The sequence below is a fragment of the Schistocerca gregaria genome, chromosome 2 (genome assembly GCF_023897955.1).
Source record: "Schistocerca gregaria isolate iqSchGreg1 chromosome 2, iqSchGreg1.2, whole genome shotgun sequence".
NCBI lineage: Eukaryota > Metazoa > Arthropoda > Insecta > Orthoptera > Acrididae > Schistocerca > Schistocerca gregaria.
Genome location: NC_064921.1, coordinates 377,933,463 through 377,958,391, shown reverse-complemented (window position 1 = coordinate 377,958,391; position 24,929 = coordinate 377,933,463). Strand labels below are relative to the sequence as shown.

Below are 24,929 nucleotides of genomic sequence, written 5' to 3'. Positions count from 1 at the left end.
TTTTGAAAACGGGTTCATATTTTTGTATAAATCTTGCACCTAAAATCATTAAAAAGTCAACTAGAACCACTGACAAATAAAAAATTTCCTTCTTCCAGAAAAAATTCAGGTCTGAATAGGTCAAATTTGCAACTCGGCAAAAATGTGTTCGGTAGATTTTGTTAAATTCTTTATATATATTTTTTTTATCTTTCCTCTTAGCCTATTTCCATTACATGTAAAAATGAGAACGAAAATTGAAGTCTGGGTTCAGTAGTATAAGGATAAGTGGTGCCTGTGGGCTTTCAAACTGCGAAAGTTCAGAAAATTAAGGAAAACTATCAACTTCTCGAATATTACATCTGTTTGGCAACTTCATTCATTATCTCATATGATACGAACTTTCTTCTAAATGTAGAATGCCAGCCTCGAAACATTTCCTAATCGAATGATAACAGTAGTAAGAATACGGACATATGCAGCAATGTTGTGTTGAAGAGCGATGTATCGGCCTCGTTTACCATTGTCATTGGAACGATGTATGCGAATAACAGCGGCAGACCCTAGGAAGTCGTAATGCAGGTTGGCCAACACCACCCACATGTGTTATCTAGATATTTTTCTTATTCCGTTATGGCACACTTCAGGTTATCAATACACCCATACTACATAGGGGCTAAGCGGGTTTGATTGTTCGCGGTGACTACAAACTGTGTGAGATGACTATTTGTGGATGCTTCGTCTGTTTCTTAGACATCTAGACGTACATATGTAGGCGACAAGACCTTGTCAAATATTTCATGTAAAGAACTTTACGAAACAATACCAGGTTATACCTGATTTCGGAAAGATAAAGTATCGGTATGACTGGTACATCCAACAATCCAGTTGGATAATTACAGTTTTTTAGTGGTGCGAGTGACAAGACAGCCTGTGAAGTATTACTAAGTGCCTTCTCCGAAAACTGCCTAGAGGAGGTAGATCCAAACCCCACTCATGACGGAAATGTATTAGATCGAATGGTGACAGGAAGACCTAACCTCTTGAGGATGTCCGCTTCACAGCTGATATCAGTTGTCTTGAGGCAGTTTTAGCGACAATGAATAACAACAAGTAGAAAGACATTCAGCAAACTAGACAATGAAGCAGTAGAATCATATGACGAACACGAAACTTGTACCTCAGAATAGGGTGCATGCAGGGGAACTGAGGCTGAAATTAAAAAAAAAACAAAAATGTACCCAATAGAATAGTTCATAGTGGGAAGGACCTTCTATGATATATAGTCACTGTAAAGAAACATCTAAGGAAAAGGAGAATACTGCATAACAGATGTAAAAGAAAGCGTAGGACTATAGGTAGACAGGTGCGGAATGAAGCACATTTTGCTGTCAAGAAGCCTTAAAGCCTTAAAGAAAATAAAAGAAAAAAGAACAAATAATAACAAAAAAGAACCATACTCCCCTTTCATCACCAAGACAATTTCTCTATTATATATAAATAAAGATAAATATGGAACCTGTATACCAATAAATGTATTATATTAGATTGTTTTTATTTAATCTTTCTTTTCACTAATAATAAAGTAAGATTAAATAATATCTAAAGCTATCTAATAAAAATAGATAAATATTGTCAAAATATCTTTCACAATACTCAAAGAAATTCTGACCGCACCTAAAGGTTCTTAGTGGTATTAAAGTTAGTGCCCAGTCACTCATGGACGTGACAAGAATTGAAATTGAGAGTAGAGAAACAAGAAATATGGAATTTGAGAACGATTTAGCTCCTCATTTAACTAAAATAGACCATAGCTTCTCACCACCCAAAAAAAGAACTATTGTCAGTGGTTGGAAGGAAGCACAGGTCACATCAGTCTACCATGTATTTCGAAAGCGTTGATCACTTGAAACCAAAAGTCATAATTTTCTAACAGGACATCCTGGAGGCTATTTGTCGAGGCAGCCAAGAAGATTTAATCTTACTTAATTGCCGAAATGCGTTTTAATCAGTACCAAATACGTTATTGTGTAAAATATAGTAGTATGGGTTATCAATCGAAATTTATGAGTGGATAGAACATTTCTCAGCAAGTACATTTCGAAACAGGATAAAATACCAGTGCATTAGCGTTCTCTAGAATTTCAGTACTAATTCTTTTTGACGATAAGTTACATTCTTTTCGTACTGTTTCACAGTTTCTGACCTAACACATGACAAACCAGAAGCTCGTTTAGCAAGTTTTCCTATTTCTTCCATTAACAGAACTTTATAGAGTTTCTAAACTGACAATACGATCAAGAATTGGTGGATGAGTTCCATATACACTCCTGGAAATGGAAAAAAGAACACATTGACACTGGTGTGTCAGACCCACCATACTTGCTCCGGACACTGCGAGAGGGCTGTACAAGCAATGATCACACGCACGGCACAGCGGACACACCAGGAACCGCGGTGTTGGCCGTCGAATGGCGCAAGCTGCGCAGCATTTGTGCTCCGCCGCCGTCAGTGTCAGCCAGTTTGCCGTGGCATACGGAGCTCCATCGCAGTCTTTAACACTGGTAGCATGCCGCGACAGCGTGGACGTGAACCGTATGTGCAGGTGACGGACTTTGAGCGAGGGCGTATAGTGGGCATGCGGGAGGCCGGGTGGACGTACCGCCGAATTGCTCAACACGTGGGGCGTGAGGTCTCCACAGTACATCGATGTTGTCGCCAGTGGTCGGCGGAAGGTGCACGTGTCCGTCGACCTGGGACCGGACCGCAGCGACGCACGGATGCACGCCAAGACCGTAGGATCCTACGCAGTGCCGTAGGGGACCGCACCGCCACTTCCCAGCAAATTAGGGACACTGTTGCTCCTGGGGTATCGGCGAGGACCATTCGCAACCGTCTCCATGAAGCTGGGCTACGGTCCCGCACACCGTTAGGCCGTCTTCCGCTCACGCCCCAACATCGTGCAGCCCGCCTCCAGTGGTGTCGAGACAGGCGTGAATGGAGGGACGAATGGAGTCGCTTCTGCCTTGGTGACAATGATGGTCGTATGCGTGTTTGGCGCCGTGCTGGTGAGCGCCACAATCAGGACTGCATACGACCGAGGCACACAGGGCCAACACCCGGCATCATGGTGTGGGGTGCGATCTCCTACACTGGCCGTACACCTCTGGTGATCGTCGAGGTGACACTGAATAGTGCACGGTACATCCAAACCGTCATCGAACCCATCGTTCTACCGTTCCTAGACCGGCAAGGGAACTTGCTGTTCCAACCGGACAATGCACGCTCGCATGTATCCCGTGCCACCCAACGTGCTCTAAAAGGTGTAAGTCAACTACCCTGGCCAGCAAGATCTCCGGATCTGTCCCCCATTGAGCATGTTTGGGACTGGATGAAGCGTCGTCTCACGTGGTCTGCACGTCCAGCACGAACGCTGATCCAACTGAGGCGCCAGGTGGAAATGGCATGGCAAGCCGTTCCACAGGACTACATCCAGCATCTCTACGATCGTATCCATGGGAGAATAGCGGCCTGCATTGCTGCGAAAGGTGGATATACACTGTACTAGTGCCGACATTGTGCATGCTCTGTTGCCTGTGTCTATGTGCCTGTGGTTCTGTCAGTGTGATCATGTGATGTATCTGACCCCAGGAATGTGTCAATAAAGTTTCCCCTTCCTGGGACAATGAATTCACGGTGGTCTTATTTCAATTTCCAGGAGTGTATGTATCTGTTTGTCATCTTGTTCACGTCCTTAGTAAGAGTTATGTCGTTGTTCCAAATGAAACAGTTCTAAATGGATACCTGTGGCCATTTCAACATACGAGCATCAACTACGACAGTCCTATCTAACTGTAAGGATTTACCTGCGGCTTTTCCTATATTTCTAAACAACTTTCTGATGATGCGAGTACCCTGTGAACAATAACAATATTATGCTTCCACGATGAACACCCTACTCCTTCCCATGTCTCCCACTTAGGAAAGACTTACTGAGTTGTGTTTCGACAAGAAACAGTGCTCAGTAGTACAGGATAGTGTTAAAGGCTTTCTGGAAGGCAAGGTTCACAGTTTCAACTTGGGTCCAGTTATCAGCAATCATTTGAATTTCTAAAGGAAGAAAACGAACTACTTACAAGTTTTGTGTTAAGAAGGCGACATGATTCTTGCGAAAGGGCAGTTCAGCATTCAGAGAAGTTATTATACGTGAGGACAAAGCACGTTCCTACAAACTGACATGCTATGGTTATGTTTAACTGTATCTGTTCTGCCACAGCTTTGAAAAACTGCTACGAACTGTGCATTTTCACTGATAGAGAATACTCGATTATCCTATACGTCTACAACAAACTGTACCAAGAATAAGGATCAATTCTGTCACAAAGTTCATGTGAAAGATAACCCCATCCTGCGTGATTTTAGTTGCTTTACGACTTACCAGACTACACTGTGTCATGCCTCTAGTCCTATGGGCAAGAATTATTAGTAATTAGCACCTTTATCAGTTCAAGATCTTTGAGGGTTACCGCAACCAACCGCATATATTTTCAAAAGCTAATTTTATTTTATTGCCAGTATTGCTAAAAGTGTTTTTAGGTATCTATGGTCAGACTCAACAGTCTTCAGTAGAATGATAGCCACGGAATTCAACACTGTTCAGAAACGTATGTCGCACTGCACTGCTGTGGTGATCGGCTCGCCTCACACAGATAGATCGGTTTCTGCCGTCCTAATGACGGCAAGATGTAGTGGCGCCATACCTTGGAAAACTCTTCGCTGAGGTGCTCTCCGGCTGCGAAGTCCACCTCTATGTTGGTGTACTCGAGTGCTAGAGCCTCGAGCGCCATCTTGACAGCCGTCGACGGGGGACTGTCACTGACCGAGTACAGCTTCAGACCAGCCATCTCGGACTCAGTACGGACGACACGTCACCTACAAACAGGACTGACATCACTAAAATGTCACAAATTTACAGCACGTCCAAAGCGCACAGTGAATGTTCTGTGCTCTAATTAATTACTAAGTTACGGAAAGAATCATTTGCTAGAACGTGGAATGTACCCGACCACGGATTTTGTGTTGAAGGAGCGTCAAAATGAATGCAGGGATTAGTGACACAGAGTTGTTATAGCAAGACTTAATATCATACCATGCAAAACCAGTAAAACATACCAAAAATACATCTATTTAAAGAAACAAATAAAAATTCTCTTGACGCCCTCCTAAGAGACAGTCTCCAGTCCTTCCAGTCTGATTATGTTAGAGTAGACCACATGAGATTTAAATTCAAAGAATTAGTATCGAAGAAAACGGATAGATATTTACCAAATTAATAAGAGATGCTCCTGATCACCTGTTTTACGCAAAAATAGTCGGACGCTTATGCAGAAAACAACGAAAAAATTTAAAAGAATGCAAGGCCCCAAGACTCGAAGTTTGAAACCTCGTGCGAGCTTCAATAGGAAATGCTTTTAGTAGTTTCCATAATGAAAGTCTGTCTTGAAATCTTGCAGAAAATCCAAAGAGATTATGGTCGTATGTAAAGTACACCAGCGGCAAGACGGGATAGTACCTTCACTGTGCGATAACGGTGATGGTGTTACTGATGACAGTGGCATTAATGCAGAGTTCTCTGAAATTCCTTCACCAAAGAAGTAAATATTCCAGAATTATCATCAAGAACAACAGCAAACGTGAGTTACTTAAAAGCAAATATCGCCGATGTAGCGAATCAGCTTAAATCACTTAATAAAGGTAAGGTCTCCAGTCGAGATTGTATACCAGTCAGGTTCCTTTCAGAGTATGCTGATACGACAGCTCCACGCTCAGCAGTCATATACACTTTGGGGCAAATAAAAGGGTCCTTATGAGTGGATACGATTGGACGTGAATGTATGCATACAACGACACTCCGTAAGACGCACACGTGTACGCCAGCCACGTGATCGACGCCGGTTCAGAGCGATGTGAGGGCTGTGTTAGTGTGAGTTGAGTTTGTGGGGCGCTCAACTACGATGTCATAAGCGCAAGTGTATGTTACTGTGAGTGTAGCAGTACATAAAGGACTGTGGTACTCACAGTGGAGTAGTGAGTGTTCGTTGTGGATACAGTGTGGCCAGTTGTTTGCTGAGACGTTTAATGGGGTCACAGTGCCAGCAAAGAGTACCATGCAACGCTTAGTCCGAAAATGGCGCCAGACAGGATCTGTTTGAACAAATCAAAAAACATTCCGAGACGTGCCCACACACATCAAAATGTAGCTGCAGCTCAGCAGAAAATGTTTCAGTCTTACCAAATCATTCCGACACCTGTGGCAAGAGACCGACATATCACCTCGATCACGCGGACGAATTTTCCACCTACCTAGTGTCAGTTGTTCACGCATTATAATCAGCAGATGCTTCCCAGTGTCTCCAGTTTTGTGAGTAGCTGTTCACTGAGGTAACAGTGAATGGCTTGGACATGAATCTTTTCCTCATGTCTGATGACGCCTGGTTTCATCTGAGTGTTTATGTCAACTTAAGGAATCATAGGTTCTGGATAGCGGGGAATCCTCATAACCTCTACGAAACACCATTGCATGATCACAAGGTTGGGGTTTGGTGTGCAGTGTCTGCACGCCGCATTATTGGTCCCATCTTCCTTCATCAGACGCTGACTTCAGCGCTTTCTATCACCAAAGTCTTGGAACCATTTGTGGCAGCATTAATGGCGCTGCGGATTGCTGTGCTATAAAGGTCATGTCCAGAACAGGATGGGTGCGAGGTTGAGGAAGTTGAAACAAAGTTTGAGAAACAAGAAACTTTCTGATGGTAAAACCATACGAGGCAGGCTGACAGACAAAATGATTGATGAACTAAAGCATTATTATGGGATGGCCATTAGGTATAAGACTGAGGATTTGTTGAAAATGAAATAGGCTACCCTTTCTTCCACAGACTGTTAACTGATGAAAAATCAGTACATCATTTTTGCCCTCCTCGACCTGATTCATGGTGCAATTACCGTTAATGCCCAATACTCAACAAGTTCATACAGCCATAAACAGTCCATCCCAGCAACGGTCATGGCTATCATAAAACCTATTTACAGAGGCCCGAAACATCTGAATTACTGAAGAAGTGTCTGCATCGTCAGACTCAAAATACCATTGAATCGTTCAATAATCTTATATGGACTAACTTACCAAAAAATGTTTTTGTTGGAATGAAGACACTGAAGTTGGGGGGGGGGGGGGGGTCAATAATGCTGTTATTGCTTTGAATGATGGCAACATTCGTAGGGTGAAAGTGCTACAGCATGTTGCAATTAATCCTGCAGCAAACTGCATCAGACAACTCGAACGGATGGACAAGTTTCGCATCGATAAAGCAGAGTATGCAGCACAGTTCGCCACTAAGGAGTCCAGAAAGAAGAAAAGAAGAAAAAACTTAGAGAAAGATCCAGATGTTGATATACAGTATGGTTCAGGGCGCTTCTGAGTTACTAAAAACAACAAATTAAGCATATATTAAGTGAGTTACAGTTTTCTGAAACTTTAAAAGCCGTTCCAGAAAATTTAAATTTTCTGTTGCATATTTTCCTTAATCTCAGAAACCACTTCCAGTAGAGCATTCAAATTTTCAGGAAGTAATAAAATACATATCCTGAGTCTACTGAACTAAAAGAAGAACATAATGTTATGTATAATTAAAATTATTTTGGATAACGTACAAAAAAGTGCACAAAATATTTATCGTTTAATTAAAAAATTGTATTTCCGAAACCAGTGGCTGAAATGCAATTATTGTTGTTCAGTAGACTCAGAACATACAGTTTAAATTCTTGTAAATGTTTCATGTCACTATAGTGGTTCCTGAAATACAGGGAAGCCAAGCCACTCAATTTAATGTTGTCGGAATAGGGCGTTCCAACTCCCCTTAAGCAAACATAAATCCAGTAACCCACAAGCGAGGAAACTCTATCCAAAAGATTCAAAGAACGAGGAAGGAACAGGGGCTTTAAATCTTTTATTCGCATGCTATAGAAGAATTTATGTAGAAGCTGGGAAACGTAATTAGTATAATGACGAGAATACAGAGATATTGGAGGTCCATAAGCATTGTCATATGGTACCTGCGCAAAACATAGTCCTTTTGTCGTAGGTTGTGCGGTGATTTTCCTTAAATCGACGGCGTAGAAACCAACCTATACTCCTCGAGATAATCGAATCGCTTCACAGCTGTAATCTGTTTGATAATACATGTATACAAGTACATCTCTCATTAAAAAAGAGAATAATAAGTTTGTGGAAGCCATTTGGAAATGAAAGGCGTCAGAGGCTCCACGTAATTAATTAATTAAATCACTGTACCGTGAATGAGAATGCCGAGTTTTTTGGTAATGTAGCACTGATCTCACGTAAAGAAAGTTATATATTTGTTCCTGATGAGTATAGTATACATCACGAAAATACGAGAAGAATATTCGTAAAGAATGGGACAAAGAGTGGCAGACCTCTCAGATAACTAGAGTGAATCATTACAAACAAATAAAACCGGCAATACCAGCCAGGCCGTGGGACGGTTGTAGCTCACTCATTACAGCCTTCCACAGCACCTAACATCCACAAGTGTTGTACCACACCTATTTTTTGGCTGTGGCGACACAGGGGGAAAGAATCATATATTTCTTGGATGCACCAACCAGTGAGACCTGATGTAAAATGTTATGATTGAATGCTAGGAGTAAGTATCAGTTATCGACATTACTGCCTACAATTTTATCACTCACCAACTGTAGAAAACATAAAGAAGTGTATTCCTTCCTAATCGAATCGCAAAAGGAATGCATATCCTAACAAATGTAAATCAAAGAATCTGGTGCTGTTCACGCACGTTGTTTGTATTTATTTTCTTTTTCTTTTTATCTCAGGAGCATGTTCTTTTTCTCAGTTTGTTGGTAGTTCATAATTAATATATCTAAACCAAAGAAAACTAGATAATTTTGCATCGTTATATCAATTTCATTCGTTATGCGCACCATTTGTATGTACATCTGTTTTATCCATGTGGGTGGGTGTGTCAGATGTTTTCAAAGGCCAATAAAAACAAAAATGAAAACAGCAATATCAAACGAGGCACGAAGAAGTTATAGGCCGAGAATATCCTAAGCGAAGTTCTAGTCCACAGAAGAGGAGAGACGCCGCACCTCCTTTCCAACTACCGCTCTTGTTTTGGAGTTAGTGGTGGGACTTCATGCTTAGGGAGTGGTAGACACGATTTTGGGCACAAGCTGTTCTGCTTAGAGCTATACTCCACTCTCAAACTAGATAACAGTGGATCGTTCACTTAAACTACTGAACAGTTTACTGTCGCAGACCAAAGTCAATGACAGAATGAATCTCGAAAACCTGAATACAAAGGAAAATTTTACTGAGTGGAAGCATTTCAATTGAAGGTAACTGTTCTTTAGCTGCAAAAGGTCAACTTAAATTTCAACAGTGGGCAAGGGTATCGGAATTAGTACTTGAACGTCATGACTCCTGTTTGGGTGCCTGAAATGTAGATTTAATACAGTTTCTTTAGGAAGAAGTATAGTATTGACCTTCATTCACGACACAAAACTTTCATACTTGTTTAAGAAAGAGTTAAGAAAGCTCAACAAAAAGGTCAAGGACCATAAAAATAAATAAATAAACAACGGAGAGATGAGAGCAAAGTGGACAATGTTGTTTTTGTGGTCTTCAGTCCAGAGACTGGTTTGATGCAGCTCTCCATGCTACTCTACCCTGTGCAACTTTCTTCATCTTCCCGCACCTACTGCAACCCACATCCTTCTGGATCTGTTTAGTGTATTCATCTATTGGTCTCCCTCTACGATTTTTACCCTCCGCGCTGCCGTCAAACACTAAATTGGTAATCCCTTGATGGTTCAGAATACGTCCTACCAACCGATCTCTTCTTCTAGTCAAGTTGTGCCACAAACTCCTCTTCTCCCCAATTCTATTCAATACCTCCTCATTAGTTATGTGATCTACCCATCTAATCTTCAGCATTCTTCTGGAGTACCACATTTCGAAAGCTTATATTCTCTTTTTGTCTAAACTATTTATCGTCCACGTTTCACTTCCATACATGGCTACACACCATAGAAGTACTTTCAGTAAAGACTTCCTCACACTTAAATCTACACTCGATGTTAACAAATTTCTCTTCTTCAGAAACGCTTTCCTTGCCATTGCCAGACTACATTTTATATCGTCTCTACTTCGACCATCACCAGTTATTTTGCTCCCCAAACAGCAAAATTCCATTACTACTTTAAGTGTCTCATTTCCTAACCTAATACCCTCAGCATCACCCGATTTAATTGGACTACATTCCATTATCCTCGTTTTGCTTATGTTGATGTTCAACTTATATCCTCCTTTCAAGACACTGTCCATTCTATTCAGCAGCTCTTCTAGGTCCTTTGCTGTCTCTAACAGAATTACAATGTCATCGGCGAACCTCAAAGTTTTTCATTCTTCTCCATGGATTTTAATTTCTACCCCGAATTTTTCTTTTGTTTCCTTTACTGCCTGCTCAATATACAGATTGAATAACATCGGGGATAGGCTACAAACCCTGTCTCACTCCCTTCCCAACCACAGCTTCCCCTTCATGCCCCTCAACTGCCATCTGGTTTCTGTACAAATTGTAAATAGCCTTTCGCTCCCTGTATTTTACCCCTGCCACCTTCAGAATGGACAATAAGCGTAGAAAAAAATAAAGATTAAGAGGAGTAACCTATTCGTCCTCCTGTCGGAAAAGAGAATTTTCAGTGCACAGGATGATTTAGCTCCCCTACCGATATATGTTACACAACCTGCAACGCCTTCAAAAACTGCACACTGTATTCTTACATTCTCATGTTCGCTACCCACATACTGTTAGTGCTACATAAAAAAATGAACGAGACCTATTTGTAGGAAGTTTGTTTAGTTACATTTTGTACTGTGATGTGTTATCGCTGGAGGCCATAGTTTTCGAGTTACTCAAGCAGGCCCCACGAAGGTGAGTGGACTCCGTTCCAGAGATTTCTACCTCAGAAAAAGATGTGAGGAGGTACCGGGAATAGCATGCAAGTCGTCCTGCACCTAAGCTGCGACGCTAACCGTTCATATACGTAGACGACCTCTTACACCAACAGTGATGACAATATTCGAAGTTACAATACGCAAAGTATTCGCTACAGTAACAGCAAAGGAGTTGTAGGTGTGACTATTGCCTGGAAGAATCAGGTAATGAAAGATAGTGTTTTGTTGTTCACTATGGTGTTCCGGTGTCTAAATGTTAACGAAGGCTCTCAGTGAAATAATACTGTGGCCATAAGGGAAATTTGTCTTGTCGTCAGTGTGGGTGAAGGGGTCGGGAGAGGGGAAAGGACCGTCCGAGCGGTGGAAGCGGCACAGCTTGCTGACACTGCTCACGAGTTGAATTGGTGCTGAGTGGAATAATTAAAGAAGGTCCACCACCGGCTTCAGGGCGGTGTGACGTACAGGATTATCAGCCTGTGCTGAGGGGTGGAGAACTGCAAGACTTCCCGGAAAATACCACGACTACATTACACCCAGTTAGCAGGTACTAAGATGTGATCTTTTTACAACAACGTATTGAAAAGTAATGCCTCCGAATTTTTTATGCTTAAATCTTTAAAGGTTTTTAAGTGGAACAACAAGTATTAACATTCCACATCTTTCTTCTGCATGTCTACATATTTGTTGCTCAGCATAGTCATCCTGGCAACGAACACACTTCTCCCAACCAGAGATCAGTTTGTTGGAACCGTCACTATAGAATGTTTGTGTCCGTTGACGGAGTCAGAACATTACCTCTCCCTGTACCGCTTCATCACTTTCAAAATGAATTTCTCGAAGGTGCTCTTTAGGTTTTGGGAACTGACGAAAATCCGATGGAGCTAAGTCGGGACTGTATGGAGAATGACCGATGAATGTGAATCAAACGCGTCAGTTTTCTGCAAATATCGCAGCGCTCGCCAGCGGTCTGTCATTGCCATCCTGCAGGAGAGGGTACTCAGTGTGCAGATGAACTCGTCAAAGTCGATACTCGGTTACAGCACGCTGTTACTCTCGCATAGACATAATTACGTTACACACCACCAACCTACACGCTAAAATTCGGAGCCCTCTTGTGGCAGAGGGCTATGAATAAGTAGACATGAAGAATAAAGATGTGGAATATTAAAAACGTTGGTTTTATTTTAAAAACCTTAAGAGTTTTTACATAAATAATACTAAGGTATTACTTTTCAGCACACCTTCGTAGGTTAGGGAAACCGATCATAGAATACAATCATGATTTGTGCTATAAATCACCAAAAGAGGATGAAATCTCTTACATATAATGACAGTCACAAATAAAGTTATATGTTAAAAATAGCTTCTGTCAAGAAAGCCAAGAGCTGTTAAGCAAATGGGCGCTCACAACTTTCGAAAGTCCTTGGTACCCAGCTCCTGGACACACTGTTAATTTCTTACATGCCGTTAACATGACAGTTGTTTTCTAATGATTAATGTTACATTAAGCATATTCAATAACGAGTAATAACATCATAACATACTTGATGTCGATAAGCATTCTATGTGCGAAATTGATTGGAATCTGGGACTTCTATGGTCAAATGTAACAGAATCGTTTTCTTCATAGGTAATCTATTCGCCATAACATGTCCTTGAACTCAGTAATCTATATTCAAAAGATTTTAGAATTATTCAAAGTGTCACTGTACGACGTGTATAATAGTTTAGGTAGACAAATATTACATATTCCTTTTTCGTACCTTTTCACATTAAACCTGTACAATGGCAAGTTTTTATCCTTTCAGATATATAGTCCGTGTTATATAATAGGTGTTATTCGGTGATGAGTTCGTGATTGTTTCCTTCTGTACTCTTGCCACCAGTAGGTTAATGAATCCTTTATTATTACAGAATATTGCACAATAGCTCGGATGAAGAATAACACTGAGACGCATTTACTTGGGAAGAAATGGAGCGCAAAGAAAAAAAAATAGTTGTCTCGAATAGCTTTCTATGCGTACAAGAAGGGGAAAAAAATACAAACTGTGTCAGTTAAGACACACTGAAAATATAGGTCAATGAAGGAACCCTACGATTGGCAGAATTTAAAAAGGAAGCCATTAGCCTTAGTAGTTTAGACATAAAATCAATAGGACGTAAAGACAAGCAAATACAGCATGGGAGAAATGTGAAGTAACAGAAAAAGAAAGAACTGAGAAAATAAACGGATAACGTTTTCTAAAAAGTGTATGGGGAAGCTTTACGGAAGAACTGAACGACTGGAAGTCAATGTGACACCTCTTTTGAGGAGCAGTGTATATGCTGTGCCCAGACATTTTTTTCTATTCTGAACACACAAATTTTCGTTGTTAGCGGCATATGTTGAAATACTATGTCAGAGATCTCTTCTTACCTCAAAGTAATGTCAGAGACAAGTGCCGTGTAGACGACTACGATGAGTGCTCGTACGATTGTGGTGACGAGAGCGAGAGGGAACAGGTAGAGTGAAATCTGGTGTCGGTATGACCCAAACAACGCCAAGGGCATCGCTGCGGCTATCTTCCCCCATCTGAAGGAAAAATAACGTCCTCGCCACGTGACGTATAGGAGAGAGCGTGGATTTCGAGCATTGGTCTGTAGTTCTCTGATTATCAACCGTATATCACTACGTCTCGTTTAGGAGCACTGTAGTGAGAAATTGTACAGAACACGAACACTGACTATGATGCACAGATCGTTGTGGTTACTTGCTGTATATTCAGACACTGATAGAAGATAAGAAAAAATTACAAGTATGTTGCACTTATACTGATCACATTGAGTATGTTATATCTGTCAATGTGTGCATATCCATTCTTGTTACAGAGTGGTTTATATTTCGACTTGGCTCTTATTGTAACATCTGAAGTTATTTGCTGAATAATGAGACTCACAAGTGGCTTACAAGACATTCGTTCGACCGACTTTTGAGTACTGCCCGTTGGTCTGCGACTCTCAACAGGGATTATTAAAATGAGAGGTAGAGAAGATCGGAGGAATTCCGTTATGGGACTGACCACGAAAAGTTGTAACTTTAGTGGCTGTTTGCTACGACGCAACAAAGTATAACTTCGTCCACTACCGTCTGCCTTTGTATTGCACTCACTTGTCTGTTCACTTAACTCTGAAACAAAAAATATAGGCGTTGCCCTATTAGAAGACGCAATTTAAATTGCGTGCCAAATTCTTTCCGATCGGTAGACAACGAATACTAGAGAATGCGGTGATGATTGAAAGGGCTTCCTCAACGTCACCTAAACCGAGATTGTGTTCCGTCTCTAATGACCTCGTTGTTGACCTCTTCCCTCTTTAAACAAATTACGAAAAGTGTCCATAATTTAATATCAGCGAAACGTACCAGATTCATCAACAATTCGATGGGTAATTTAAAAGATAGAGAAAGTGAGTTGTTGCTGATGTTTAGATGACAAAGAGAAGTCGTACCGGTCGTTTGATCCAAATATTGGTTGAGTAAAAGTGCATATCAAAGCCTCAGAACATCGACCGGCCATCGGACGCAAGAACTGAACATTTCAACGAGCAACATACAGTGAGTGAATTCTGACACAGGATCTTCACCCACACCCGTACCTGACTTAACAGAAGCAACGACTGCTACCAACCGACGATTTGAAACAGCATGAATTTGCCGTTTGGGTGTTGGTAATCCAAAATGTTGACGACGATTTTGCGGGGAATGTCATCTTTACCCATGAGGCGTCTTTAGAAGTGGATGGTAGTTCAGCGAGGTTAGCCGTCGGGTTTGGGGCGATTAGAGTCCTCGCATAACATTCAGAAACTTATGCAAGCACAGCGCGCCATCTTTTGATTCGGTATTTTGGCGGAAAATGATTTCTCCACCGTCATAATTAGCATATATAGACCCATAGGCTCAATGTGGAGTGTGGGGCCGGCCGGAGTGGGCGAGTGGTTCAGGCGCTACAGTCTGGAACCACGCGACCGCTACGGTCGCAGGTTCGAATCCTGCCACGGGCATGGATGTGTGTGACGTCCTTAGGTTAGTTAGGTTTAAGTAGTTCTAAGTTCTAGAGGACTGATGACCTCAGTAGTTAAGTCCCATAGTGCTCAGAGCCATTTGCAATTATTACTTTTTTATTTATTTATTTTTTTTTCAGTGTGGGACCCACTAGGAGATGTAACAACTAATCCGCAAAAATTTCCCTTAGAGCATTTAATTTAATTATATGATGTTCTGTTATGCATTTTCTGACTTAACTGATGAATTTAAAGAATAAAACCATCCAACAAAATATATTGGCAACACTGAATAACTATGTTAAAAAACTGCCCATGCACAAATTAGTATTCAGTTTTAAAAATAACGTCTGTAAGTAGCCTGTTTACATGTTTCTATGTTGGCAGCGCTTTAGACTGCATTGATATCACTGACAGCGCTATGCGCCCTATGCAAGAGACACTGTGGCTGGTCGGACTCGCAGTGAGAAGTTAGCAGTGATGGAGGTTAGAAGCAGTATTGGCGCGAGCGGACGCATGGACGTGTGTCCGTCATGGAGATTTAATATTGGATTGGCATGGATTGTGAAATGTGGGTAATGGAATTACTGAAGATTATATAATTTTTGGAACTGGATGTCATGGACGATTATATATTTTTTGGAACTGGATGCCATATTATTAAGATAAAATCTGCTAAATTCATTGTTTGCTCGACAGCAAAATGTTTCCTTTGCTAACCACATACCTATTAGTAGTTAGAGCCTATAGTAGTTAGAGCCTATAGTAGTTAGAATCTGTTTATTTGGCTGGCTGAATACTTGCTGTATTTGCTTTAGTTCGTGTCATGAAGATTTTCTGTGAGGTAAGTGACTTATGAAATGTTTGGATTTTTGTTAGGATTTCTTCTAATTCAGGGTCATTCTTTTGTGTTAATTAATAGTCAGATTGCGCTATCGTGGTATACTGTGGGTCATAAATGAATAGAATAAGTTTGAGCTGTATTTGTCAGGGAAAATTATGTAGGTCAGTGTTCAAACGATAAAGACAAGCGAAGTGACAGTGCGTTCAGTATTACTCAGCAGTTTCAGAATTAAATATAGAAGTTTCACATCTTGTTATTATAAGCGATAATAATCTTAAGTAAATACAAGATTAGAAAAGGAATGTAACAAACAGGCAAATTTATCATATATTTAGCTCAGATAAAATGCTTACCAAAAAAATGAACCTCAAAATGAAAGCTCAAATTATTTTATTATTAATTTACTTGCATCTACGCTTCACAGTAATAAAGCTACTTAAAATATTCCATAACTTTGTTGTTTAGACTTTTGTCTCACCTGGATGGATACGTTTCTATTCCGTCGAGGAAAATATCAAAGCTATCGAGGCAAAGAGGTTGCGAAGACACCAGCATACGATAGGCAGCGCACCCGGTGATCAAATGACTTAGAATATAGCCAGTGGCCGGAAGACTCACAGTCTCACTAAGCACCGACTGAAGACTGTGCACATCATCCACATCACGCACTATTGGATCCCGGCTGCCTGCTACTGATTTGGATTTCCAATTGCTGTAAGGATTGTTTTTTGCCTTCCTGATTGCGACTTTGCGACGAGTTACGGACTTTCTAGTATCATTATTCCACCGTCATGCTTGTTAAATCTTATTCCTTACAAGAAAGTAATTCTAATGCGTTGAGGTCGGGGGATATTGCAAAACCCTGACCTATGCATCGACTGCTAAACATACGGCGACTACAGTGATACGTGCTGTTGACCAGGAGGTGCTTATCAGTCCTTGGCTTCTCCTAGCTAAAACTGATGTAGATTAACTCTGATGTTTTGGAATTATACCTTGTTGTTTACATTATATGCAATATTAACGGCATGCCATTAACATTGGTTTTTATGAACGTGGCGCAAGAAAAGAAAACTCATGGTGGAAGAGAGTGGTCCTGTGATTACGTTTTTCTTTTATTACGCGAACACTGCCAAACAGATTTATCATTTTGCGTACGGTACGTTTGATACTAACTACCCTTCCTACACCACTATCAAGAATGGTTTGATACAATTAAATCAGTGAATTTCAGCACTGAAGATGAAGAGCATTGTGGAAGGCCAACTCAAGTCACAGTTCCGGAAGCCGCGGATCTTGCTCCTTTCGTGATCCTGGATGATCGGAGGCCAACTGCTACAAATACAGCAGAGAGCCTGGGCATATCCCCAGAACGTGTGGGTCGTATTATGCATGGATTCTTGGACGGGAAGAACCCCTCAGCCAAATGGATACCCAAATGTCTCAATTCAGATCACAAGCGTGAACGTATGACTGCTTCACAGTCCATTTCGAACCAATTTCGCAGGGATCTTGGGCGGTTTCTAGACCGTCTCGCCACTGCGGATGAAACATGGATGTAGAATTATGATCCATAGACCAAGAACGGTCCACGTCCAAAGAAGTTCAAAGCACAAAGATCAGCAGAAAAATTGCTCGCATTCGTCTTTTGGGAGGAAGATAGAATCCTAAACATTGACGACATATAACACGGTAAAACTATCATGGCAAAATACTGTTTTGAACTTATCCACAAAATGAAGCGACAACTGGTCTCCAAAAGGCGGGAAAAGCTGATAAAATGGTTCTTCATTATGGACGACAATACCCTCTTCATAAGGCGACCATCACGTAGGAAAATTTAGAACTCTTCAATTTCAGATACTCAAACATCCACCCACTTCACCTGAATTAGTCCCCTCAGGCTATTATTTGTTCCCAAATCTGAACAAATATTTGAAAAGGAGACGCTTTCTGAACACTAAGGAGGCCTTTCTGGTCGCGGATGAATGCCGCAAATATGTCTGAGTAACTTTTTCAAATCCATGCTATCATTTTTTCTTTATAAAACTATGGACTGATCAGCGTCTCGTCGTACTACTTCACTGCGAAAGTTAGGACGTCACAACGCTACGTGCTTCAAACGAAATCCGTTGTAATGGTGTGTGAAAAGGATACTTTCTGTTTATCTTACCCGCAGCCGGCGTTCTGATACATACTTAGTACTCAATCATAATTTGTTTCCGACACCTGGTTGATAAGCGAAATATATTTGTTGTCTGTTACGTCGTAATATCTATCAGTCTGGACACTGAATTTTTTAACAGTCCATGCAATCCATTGCATAGTGCACGAGAGGGTACTATCTATTTTCTTTCCTACGCCATTCGCGTGCTAAGCGTTTACGTCAGCCTACGCGAGTTAAATGTTGGTGGCATCATAATAGCCGCACAGTGTCCCTGGAGTACAGGTCCTTTACATTTCTCCAACAGAGATTCGCGCTAACTATGTCACCTCCCTTCCAACGCTTCGTCTTTAAGTTTCTCAAGCTTTCCTATTACACTCTCGAATGGGACCACACCGACCTGTGACGATCCGACTAGCACGTATCTGAATTCGCTAGATGTCTGTTGCCTTGCCTACTTGATAAGGACATCAGACACTGGAACAATTCTCTAGAATCAGTCTTACTTCCGATTTTTTTGCAGATGCACTGTATTTTCTCAGAACGCCTTCGACCAATCTTAGTGTAGTTGTGGCTCGATAAACTTTCCCGGCGTAGTAATTTTTGATATTCGTGTCGCGTCTCCAGCCGGAACATATCGTCATCTGGACGCAATATTTCGGCGGTCCACCTGCCCGCTATCTTCAGGTGAGCAAGCCGTCGCACTAAATAGCGAGAACTGAAATCAAACATGCCGCAGCGGCTCCTTTTACCAGAATTTCTCTTGCAGGTTCTTTGCAGTTAATTGGCGAAAAATTGGACAAATAAACAACTAAGCTTTGTCGCCATGTGTTGACGTCGACGTATTTTTTACTTAATGACAAATACTTTGAACAAACGGACGGAGTGGCTATGGGGAGTACATAGTCACCAGTTTCTTTATGAAATATTTTGAGGACATGGTACTGAAGACGGAATTCTTAAAACTAACTTGTTTTTTGAGATACATCGACGATACATTCTGGTATGGCCACATGAGAGGGATGCTCTGGATCGTTTCCTAGATCATTTTAACTGTCTGCTTCTCAATATTAAGTTCAAGATGGAAGTTGAAAAGGGTGGAAGACTTCCGTTTTTATATGTCTTGGCCCACTGGAGGGATGATGGAACATTAGGACATAGTGTTTATCGTAAGCCCACGCATACGGACCGATATCTTCATGCATCAAGTTTTCATCCATCGTACCAATGCAATAGGGTTCTCGTACATTCGCAAAAAGGTATTTCGCCGCCTCAGATGCAGATAGTTTGACACAAGAAATTGGTTATCTAAAAGCAGTGTTCAAGCAGAATGGTTATACTGACAATCACATCCGTCGTGCTCTACACGACCTTCGCGGGAACCAACAGAAGATATAAGCAAATCGGTGGCATTCCTATCTTTTGATGAAAGAATATCTTCAAAAATAAGAAGAATTTTAAAGAAATATGATACTAAAAGTTTATTCCGTCCGCCAGCTAAGACAAGAACTCTGTTGGGCTAAGTGAAGGATGATTAGGGTTTGAGAAACCCCAGGGTCTACAAGATTCCCTGCCATTGCGGGAAAACCTATTCTGGACAAACGATTGTGCGGTCCAGGATCGATACCAGGAGCATTATCACCACACACGTTTATTTCAGCCAGAAAATCTGCAGTGGCGGGGCACTGTCTTACTGAAGGACATAAAATGTTGTACGATGAGACATAAGTGATTGCCCCTGCGTCACGGTATTGAGACTGTGTAGTGAAAGAAGCCATCGAAATCTGGACATTGAAATTGCTACACCAAGAAGAAATGCAGATGATAAACGGGTATTCATTGGACAAATATATTATACTGCAACTGACATGTGATTACATTTTCACCCAATTTTGGTGCATTGATCCTGAGAAATCAGTACCCAGAATAACCACCTCTGGCCGTAATAACGGCCTTGATACGCCTGGGCATTGAGTCAAACAGAGCTTGGATAGCGTGTACAGGTACAGCTGCCCATACAGCTTCAACACGATACCACAGTTCATCAAGAGTAGTGACTGGCGTATTGTGACAAGCCAGTTGCTCGGCCACCACTGACCAGACGTTTTCAGTTGCAGAGAGATCTGTAGGATGTGCTTGCCAGGGCAGCAGTCGAACATTTTCTGTATCCAGAAAGGCCCGTACAGGACCTACAACATGCGGTCATGCTTTATCCTGCTGAAATGTAGAGTTTCCCAGGGATCGATTGAAGGGTTAAGCCACGGGTCGTAACACATCCTAATTTTAACGTCCACTGTTCAAGGTGCCGTCAGTGCGAACAAGAGGTGACCGAGACGTGTAACCAATGGCACCCCATACCATCACGTCGGGTGATACGCCAGTATGGCCATGACGAATCCACGCATCCAATGTGCGTTCACCGTGATGTCGCCAAACACGGATGCGAACATCATGATGCTGTAAACAGAACCTGGATGAATCCGAAAAAATGACGTTTTGCCATTAGTGCCTCCAGGTTCATCGTTGAATACACCATCGCAGGCGCTCCTGTCTGTGATGCAGCGTCAAGGGTAACCGCAGCCATTGTCTCCGAGCTGGTAGTCCATTTTGCTGCAAACGTCGTCGAACTGTTCGTGCAGTTGGTTGTTGTCTTGCAAACGTCCCCATGTGTTGACTCAGGGATCGGGACGTGGCTGCACGATCCGTTACAGCCATGCGGATAAGATGCCTGTCATCTCGACTGCTAGTGATACGAGGCCGTTGGGATCCAGCACGGCATTCCGTATTACCCTCCTGAACCCACCGATTCCATATTCTGCTAACAGTCATTCGATCTCGACCAACGCGAGCAGCAGTGTCGCGATAGGATAAAGTGCAATCGCGATAGGCTACAATCCGACCTTTATCAAAGTCGGAAACGTGATGGTTCACATTTCTCCTACTTACACGAGGCACCAAAACGATGTCTGACCAGGCAACGCCGGTCAACTGCTGTTTGTGGATGAGAAATCGGTTGGAAACTTCCCTCATGTCAGCACGTTGTAGGTGTCGCCCCCGGCGCCAGCCTCTTGAGAATGCCCTGAAAAGCTAATCATTTGCATATCACAGCATCTTCGTCCTGTCGGTTAAATTTCACGTCTGTAGCATGTCATCTTCGTGGTGTAGCAATTTTAATGGCCAGTAGAGTATAAACAGAGGTAAGGGGTATTCTTTAACTAAGAGTTGGAAACTTGTTTTGTTTTGTTTTGATGACCGGTCTCTGTTTCGGTCATCAAAACCTGACACTAGTGTTTTATACTGATTTATTGTTTCCTCGAGTTTTCACCACCGGTGCGCTGTTGTGCCTTGCACCAGAGGGCAGTTATGTTCGAGCATCCGCTCTGGACCTACGGTAGTTGTACAAAGGAGCCGCTGCGGCGTGTTTGATTTCAGTTCCGGTGAGTTCGTGCGACGGCTTGCTCACCTGAAGATAGCGGCCAGGTGGGCCGTCGAATTATTCAGTCCAGATGACTATATGTTCCAGATGGAGATCCTCTAGTCTTTCACCCCTGTTTAGTAGGGGAACACGCAGATAACATATTCCTAGATTTCGGATAAGCATTTGAGATGGTGCCCCATTACAGACTCTTGAAGGTCCGAGTACACAAAATAGGTGCCCAGAAATGTGAGTGGCTCGAAGACTTCTTGATTAATAGAACTCAATACGTTGTCCTGAACGACGAGTGATCATCAGAAATGCCTCAGGAAAGTTGACAGAACCGCTGTTGTTCTCTTCACAGGCTGTCACAGGAGTAATGGTTAATATTGAAGGCGATGACAAGAATGATCAATCGAAGCAAACAAAGTCCAGTAAATATGGGCTCTAAAATTCAGACCTAAAGAGCTATGAGTACTTCATCTTCGAAACTGTGAAACACATATTTTCTACTGCGAGCCATTTCCTTTCCATATTTTATGAGGAGGTAGTAAGGACCAAAATTAGAAAAAATGTCTGGCAAACATCGGGCCTAAAATGCACTCCTTAAAAACTAGTACCACTTGTTTAGTAGAAGAGACGTAAATGTCAATAGGGAAGATGAACAAGCGCTAACAGATGTTAAGGTATGTCTTTGAGAACCCATGTTTAATAGCCTTTCTTGCTCATAATGGTCGTTTCTGTCATATCTCTGGATACTGATCATTGCTCGTGGAACACCCTGAGTACATAAACGATCTGAGGCGTAGGGTTTTCAGCAATCTGAGACTATTTGCCGATGATGTTGCAGTGAACAGGAAATTGTCGTGTGTGAGTAACTGTACAGGATACAGCTTTACTTAGAGAGAATTTATGTTTGGTGTGATGAATGGCAGCTTGCTTCGGATTTAAGTTAATGCAGATGGAAATAAGCACTGCGCTGCTTGGAGAAGCAACGTCGATTAAATACCTAGTCTAGGCGTATAGCTGCAAAGCGATGTGAAACGGAACGAGCACTTATGTTGGTAGTAGGGAAGACGAATAATTGAGTTCGGCTCTAGGAAATGCTGGCTCATCTATGAAGAAAACCACGTGTAGAACACTATTGCCACCCAGTGCAAAGTACTGCCCGAGTGTTTGGGTTCCTCATTAAATCGGAAAGTACTTGAGAGGCGTGCTGTTAAGTTTGTTACCGGTAGGCTAAATCAACGCACGAGTGTTGTGGAAATGCTCCGTGAACTCAAAGAGGAGTGACGCGATGGAAGATTACGTTCTTGTCGCGAAACAATACTGTAAAAGTTTAGAGTACCAGTATTTGCGGTTGACTGAAAAGCGATTGTACTGAGGAAAACGTGAATCTCGCGTAACTATCGTGGATACAAGATAAGAGAAATCTGGGCTCGTACGGAGGCGATAACATCCGCCACGCACCGTACAGTGGCTTGTGCACTGTGTGTATGGATGTAACAGGGCTGTTCGGAAAGTAAGTCCCAGTAAAGCCCACCCGGTTGGCTATGCGGTGTAACGCACGACTTTCCGGGCGGGAAGGAGCGCCTGGTCCCGGGCACGAATCCGCAAGGCGGATTTGTGTCGAGGTCCGGTGAACCGTCCAGTCTGTGGATGGTTTTTAGGCAGTTTTCCATGTGCTTCGGCGAATGCTGGCTGGTTCCCCTTATACCGCCTCAGTTACACTATGTCGGCGTGTGCTGCGCGAACAAGTTCTCCACGTACGCGTACCCCACCATTACCACGTAAACATAGGGGTTACACTCGTCTGGTGTGAGACGTTCCTTTCGGGGTACACCGGGGGCCGAACCGCACAATAACCATGGGTTGGGTGTGGGGCGGCGGGGGGGGGGGGGGGATGAAGTTGACTGCGGTAGTCGTCGTTGGATTGTGGACCACTGCGGCTGCGGCGGGAACGGAGCCTATGCGTCGTTTCTAGGTCCCCGGTTAAGATACAATACAATTTCCAGTAAGTCGCGAAATAGAAACTACAGTGTAAATCTGATGAAGCTTTACACAGATGTTTTGGGCAGTGTCTCTAGTGTGCCTGTCGAACACATCATGTCGCTCTTTTCAGTTCTGAGAACGAAGTGAGCATATAAAAACGCCTAGAAGATCAGTGTCTTCCGCTGCGCAGTTTCGCCTGATTTCGAGCAACCCCACATAACGTACCTGCCATACATTTCCTTCTTCATGATAATTATCAGAGGCACACTGCAGGTGCAATGGATGACGCCACTGCCGACTGCTCGATGGGAAGTGTTTGATCATTCACCATACACCCCGAACTTAGCTCCCTCTGATATTCATTTCTGCTCACATGAGCCGCTGGTTATGTAGACAACATTTGGGCATAGACAATAGTAGACCAGAATAGAGAAGCGGTGGAAAGCACAATTTATATATATATTAGGATATTTGTGCTAAGTTCCATAGGACCAAACTGCAGAGGTCAACGGTCCCTAGGCTTACAAACTTCTTAATCACACGTAAAGTAACTTACGCTAAGGACAACAAACACACGCCCAAGGGAGGACTCGAACATCCGACGGTAGGAGCCACACGAACTGTGGCAAGGTGCCCTAGACCGCACGGCTACCGCTCACCGAAAGCACAGGAGGATGCCTTCTACGACGAGAATATTGGAAAGTCGGCACAACACTACGTCAAGCGTCTAATTCGGAGCGGCGACTATGTAGTGAAGTAGCTCGAAATTGTAGCAAACTGATGGATAGAAGACAGCTTTTATTTTCACTGTGGTTTTCATTTCGCGGCCGATCGCATCTTACTTTCTGAATAGCCCTCGTAGATACAATGAGAAATTGCCAGCAGAGCAGGTAAACCACCGACATATGGTTACACGTCGGTGTGCTCGTGTGGGCTGTTGAAATGCGCGTGAGCGTTAACGTACTTGGCAGGTGCTCTCACTCACCTGAGGATCGGCAGCCGTGGCGGCGCGAACTGCACAGAGGTAACTGACTGCCTGCTCTGATCCGGCGAGCGGCGGCCGCGCAGCCCAGGAATGTGGGTCGCGCTTTCTCCGCTGCGCTGCGGCGGGTGGGAGGGCGTGCCTCACAGACCACCTCACAGCTGCCGTACACTGCCGGTCTGCTGCCTGCTCGTGCTTCCACACGTCGTCACAGCCTCACAAGCGTATCCTGATCCATCACACCAGCATAAATTAAATACGAATGTCAGTTTCGCACAACTTATTTACGTCTACATCATACTTCACGGTGTGTGGCGTAGGGTACTTTCTGTACCACTATCCGATCCCTTCTAATCCTGTTTCTCTTGCGAATAGTGCATGGGAAGAATGATTGTCGGTAAGTCTCTGTATTGTCTCTAATTTCTCGAATTTTCTCCTCGTGGTCAGTACGCCAGA

General features: G+C 42.7%; 1 protein-coding gene across 2 annotated transcripts in view; it reads right to left on the bottom strand.

The window, feature by feature from the left end:
* The window catches only part of LOC126320466 (glutathione S-transferase 1), a 61,759-nt gene extending 37,204 nt beyond the window's left edge, over window positions 1–24,555 (bottom strand). Inside the window, exons 1-2 of one of the 2 annotated variants that reach the window (XM_049993967.1) lie at window positions 24,477–24,555; window positions 4,740–4,911 (exon numbers count right to left, since the gene is read on the bottom strand). In XM_049993967.1, the coding sequence (XP_049849924.1) occupies window positions 4,740–4,883 (144 nt within the window). In that variant the 5' untranslated portion in view covers window positions 4,884–4,911; window positions 24,477–24,555. Of the gene's footprint in view, window positions 1–4,739; window positions 4,912–13,454; window positions 13,541–24,476 lie in introns of those variants that run through there. The other variant, XM_049993975.1, reaches the window with a different exon arrangement.
* Between the last annotated feature and the right edge of the window lie 374 nt (window positions 24,556–24,929).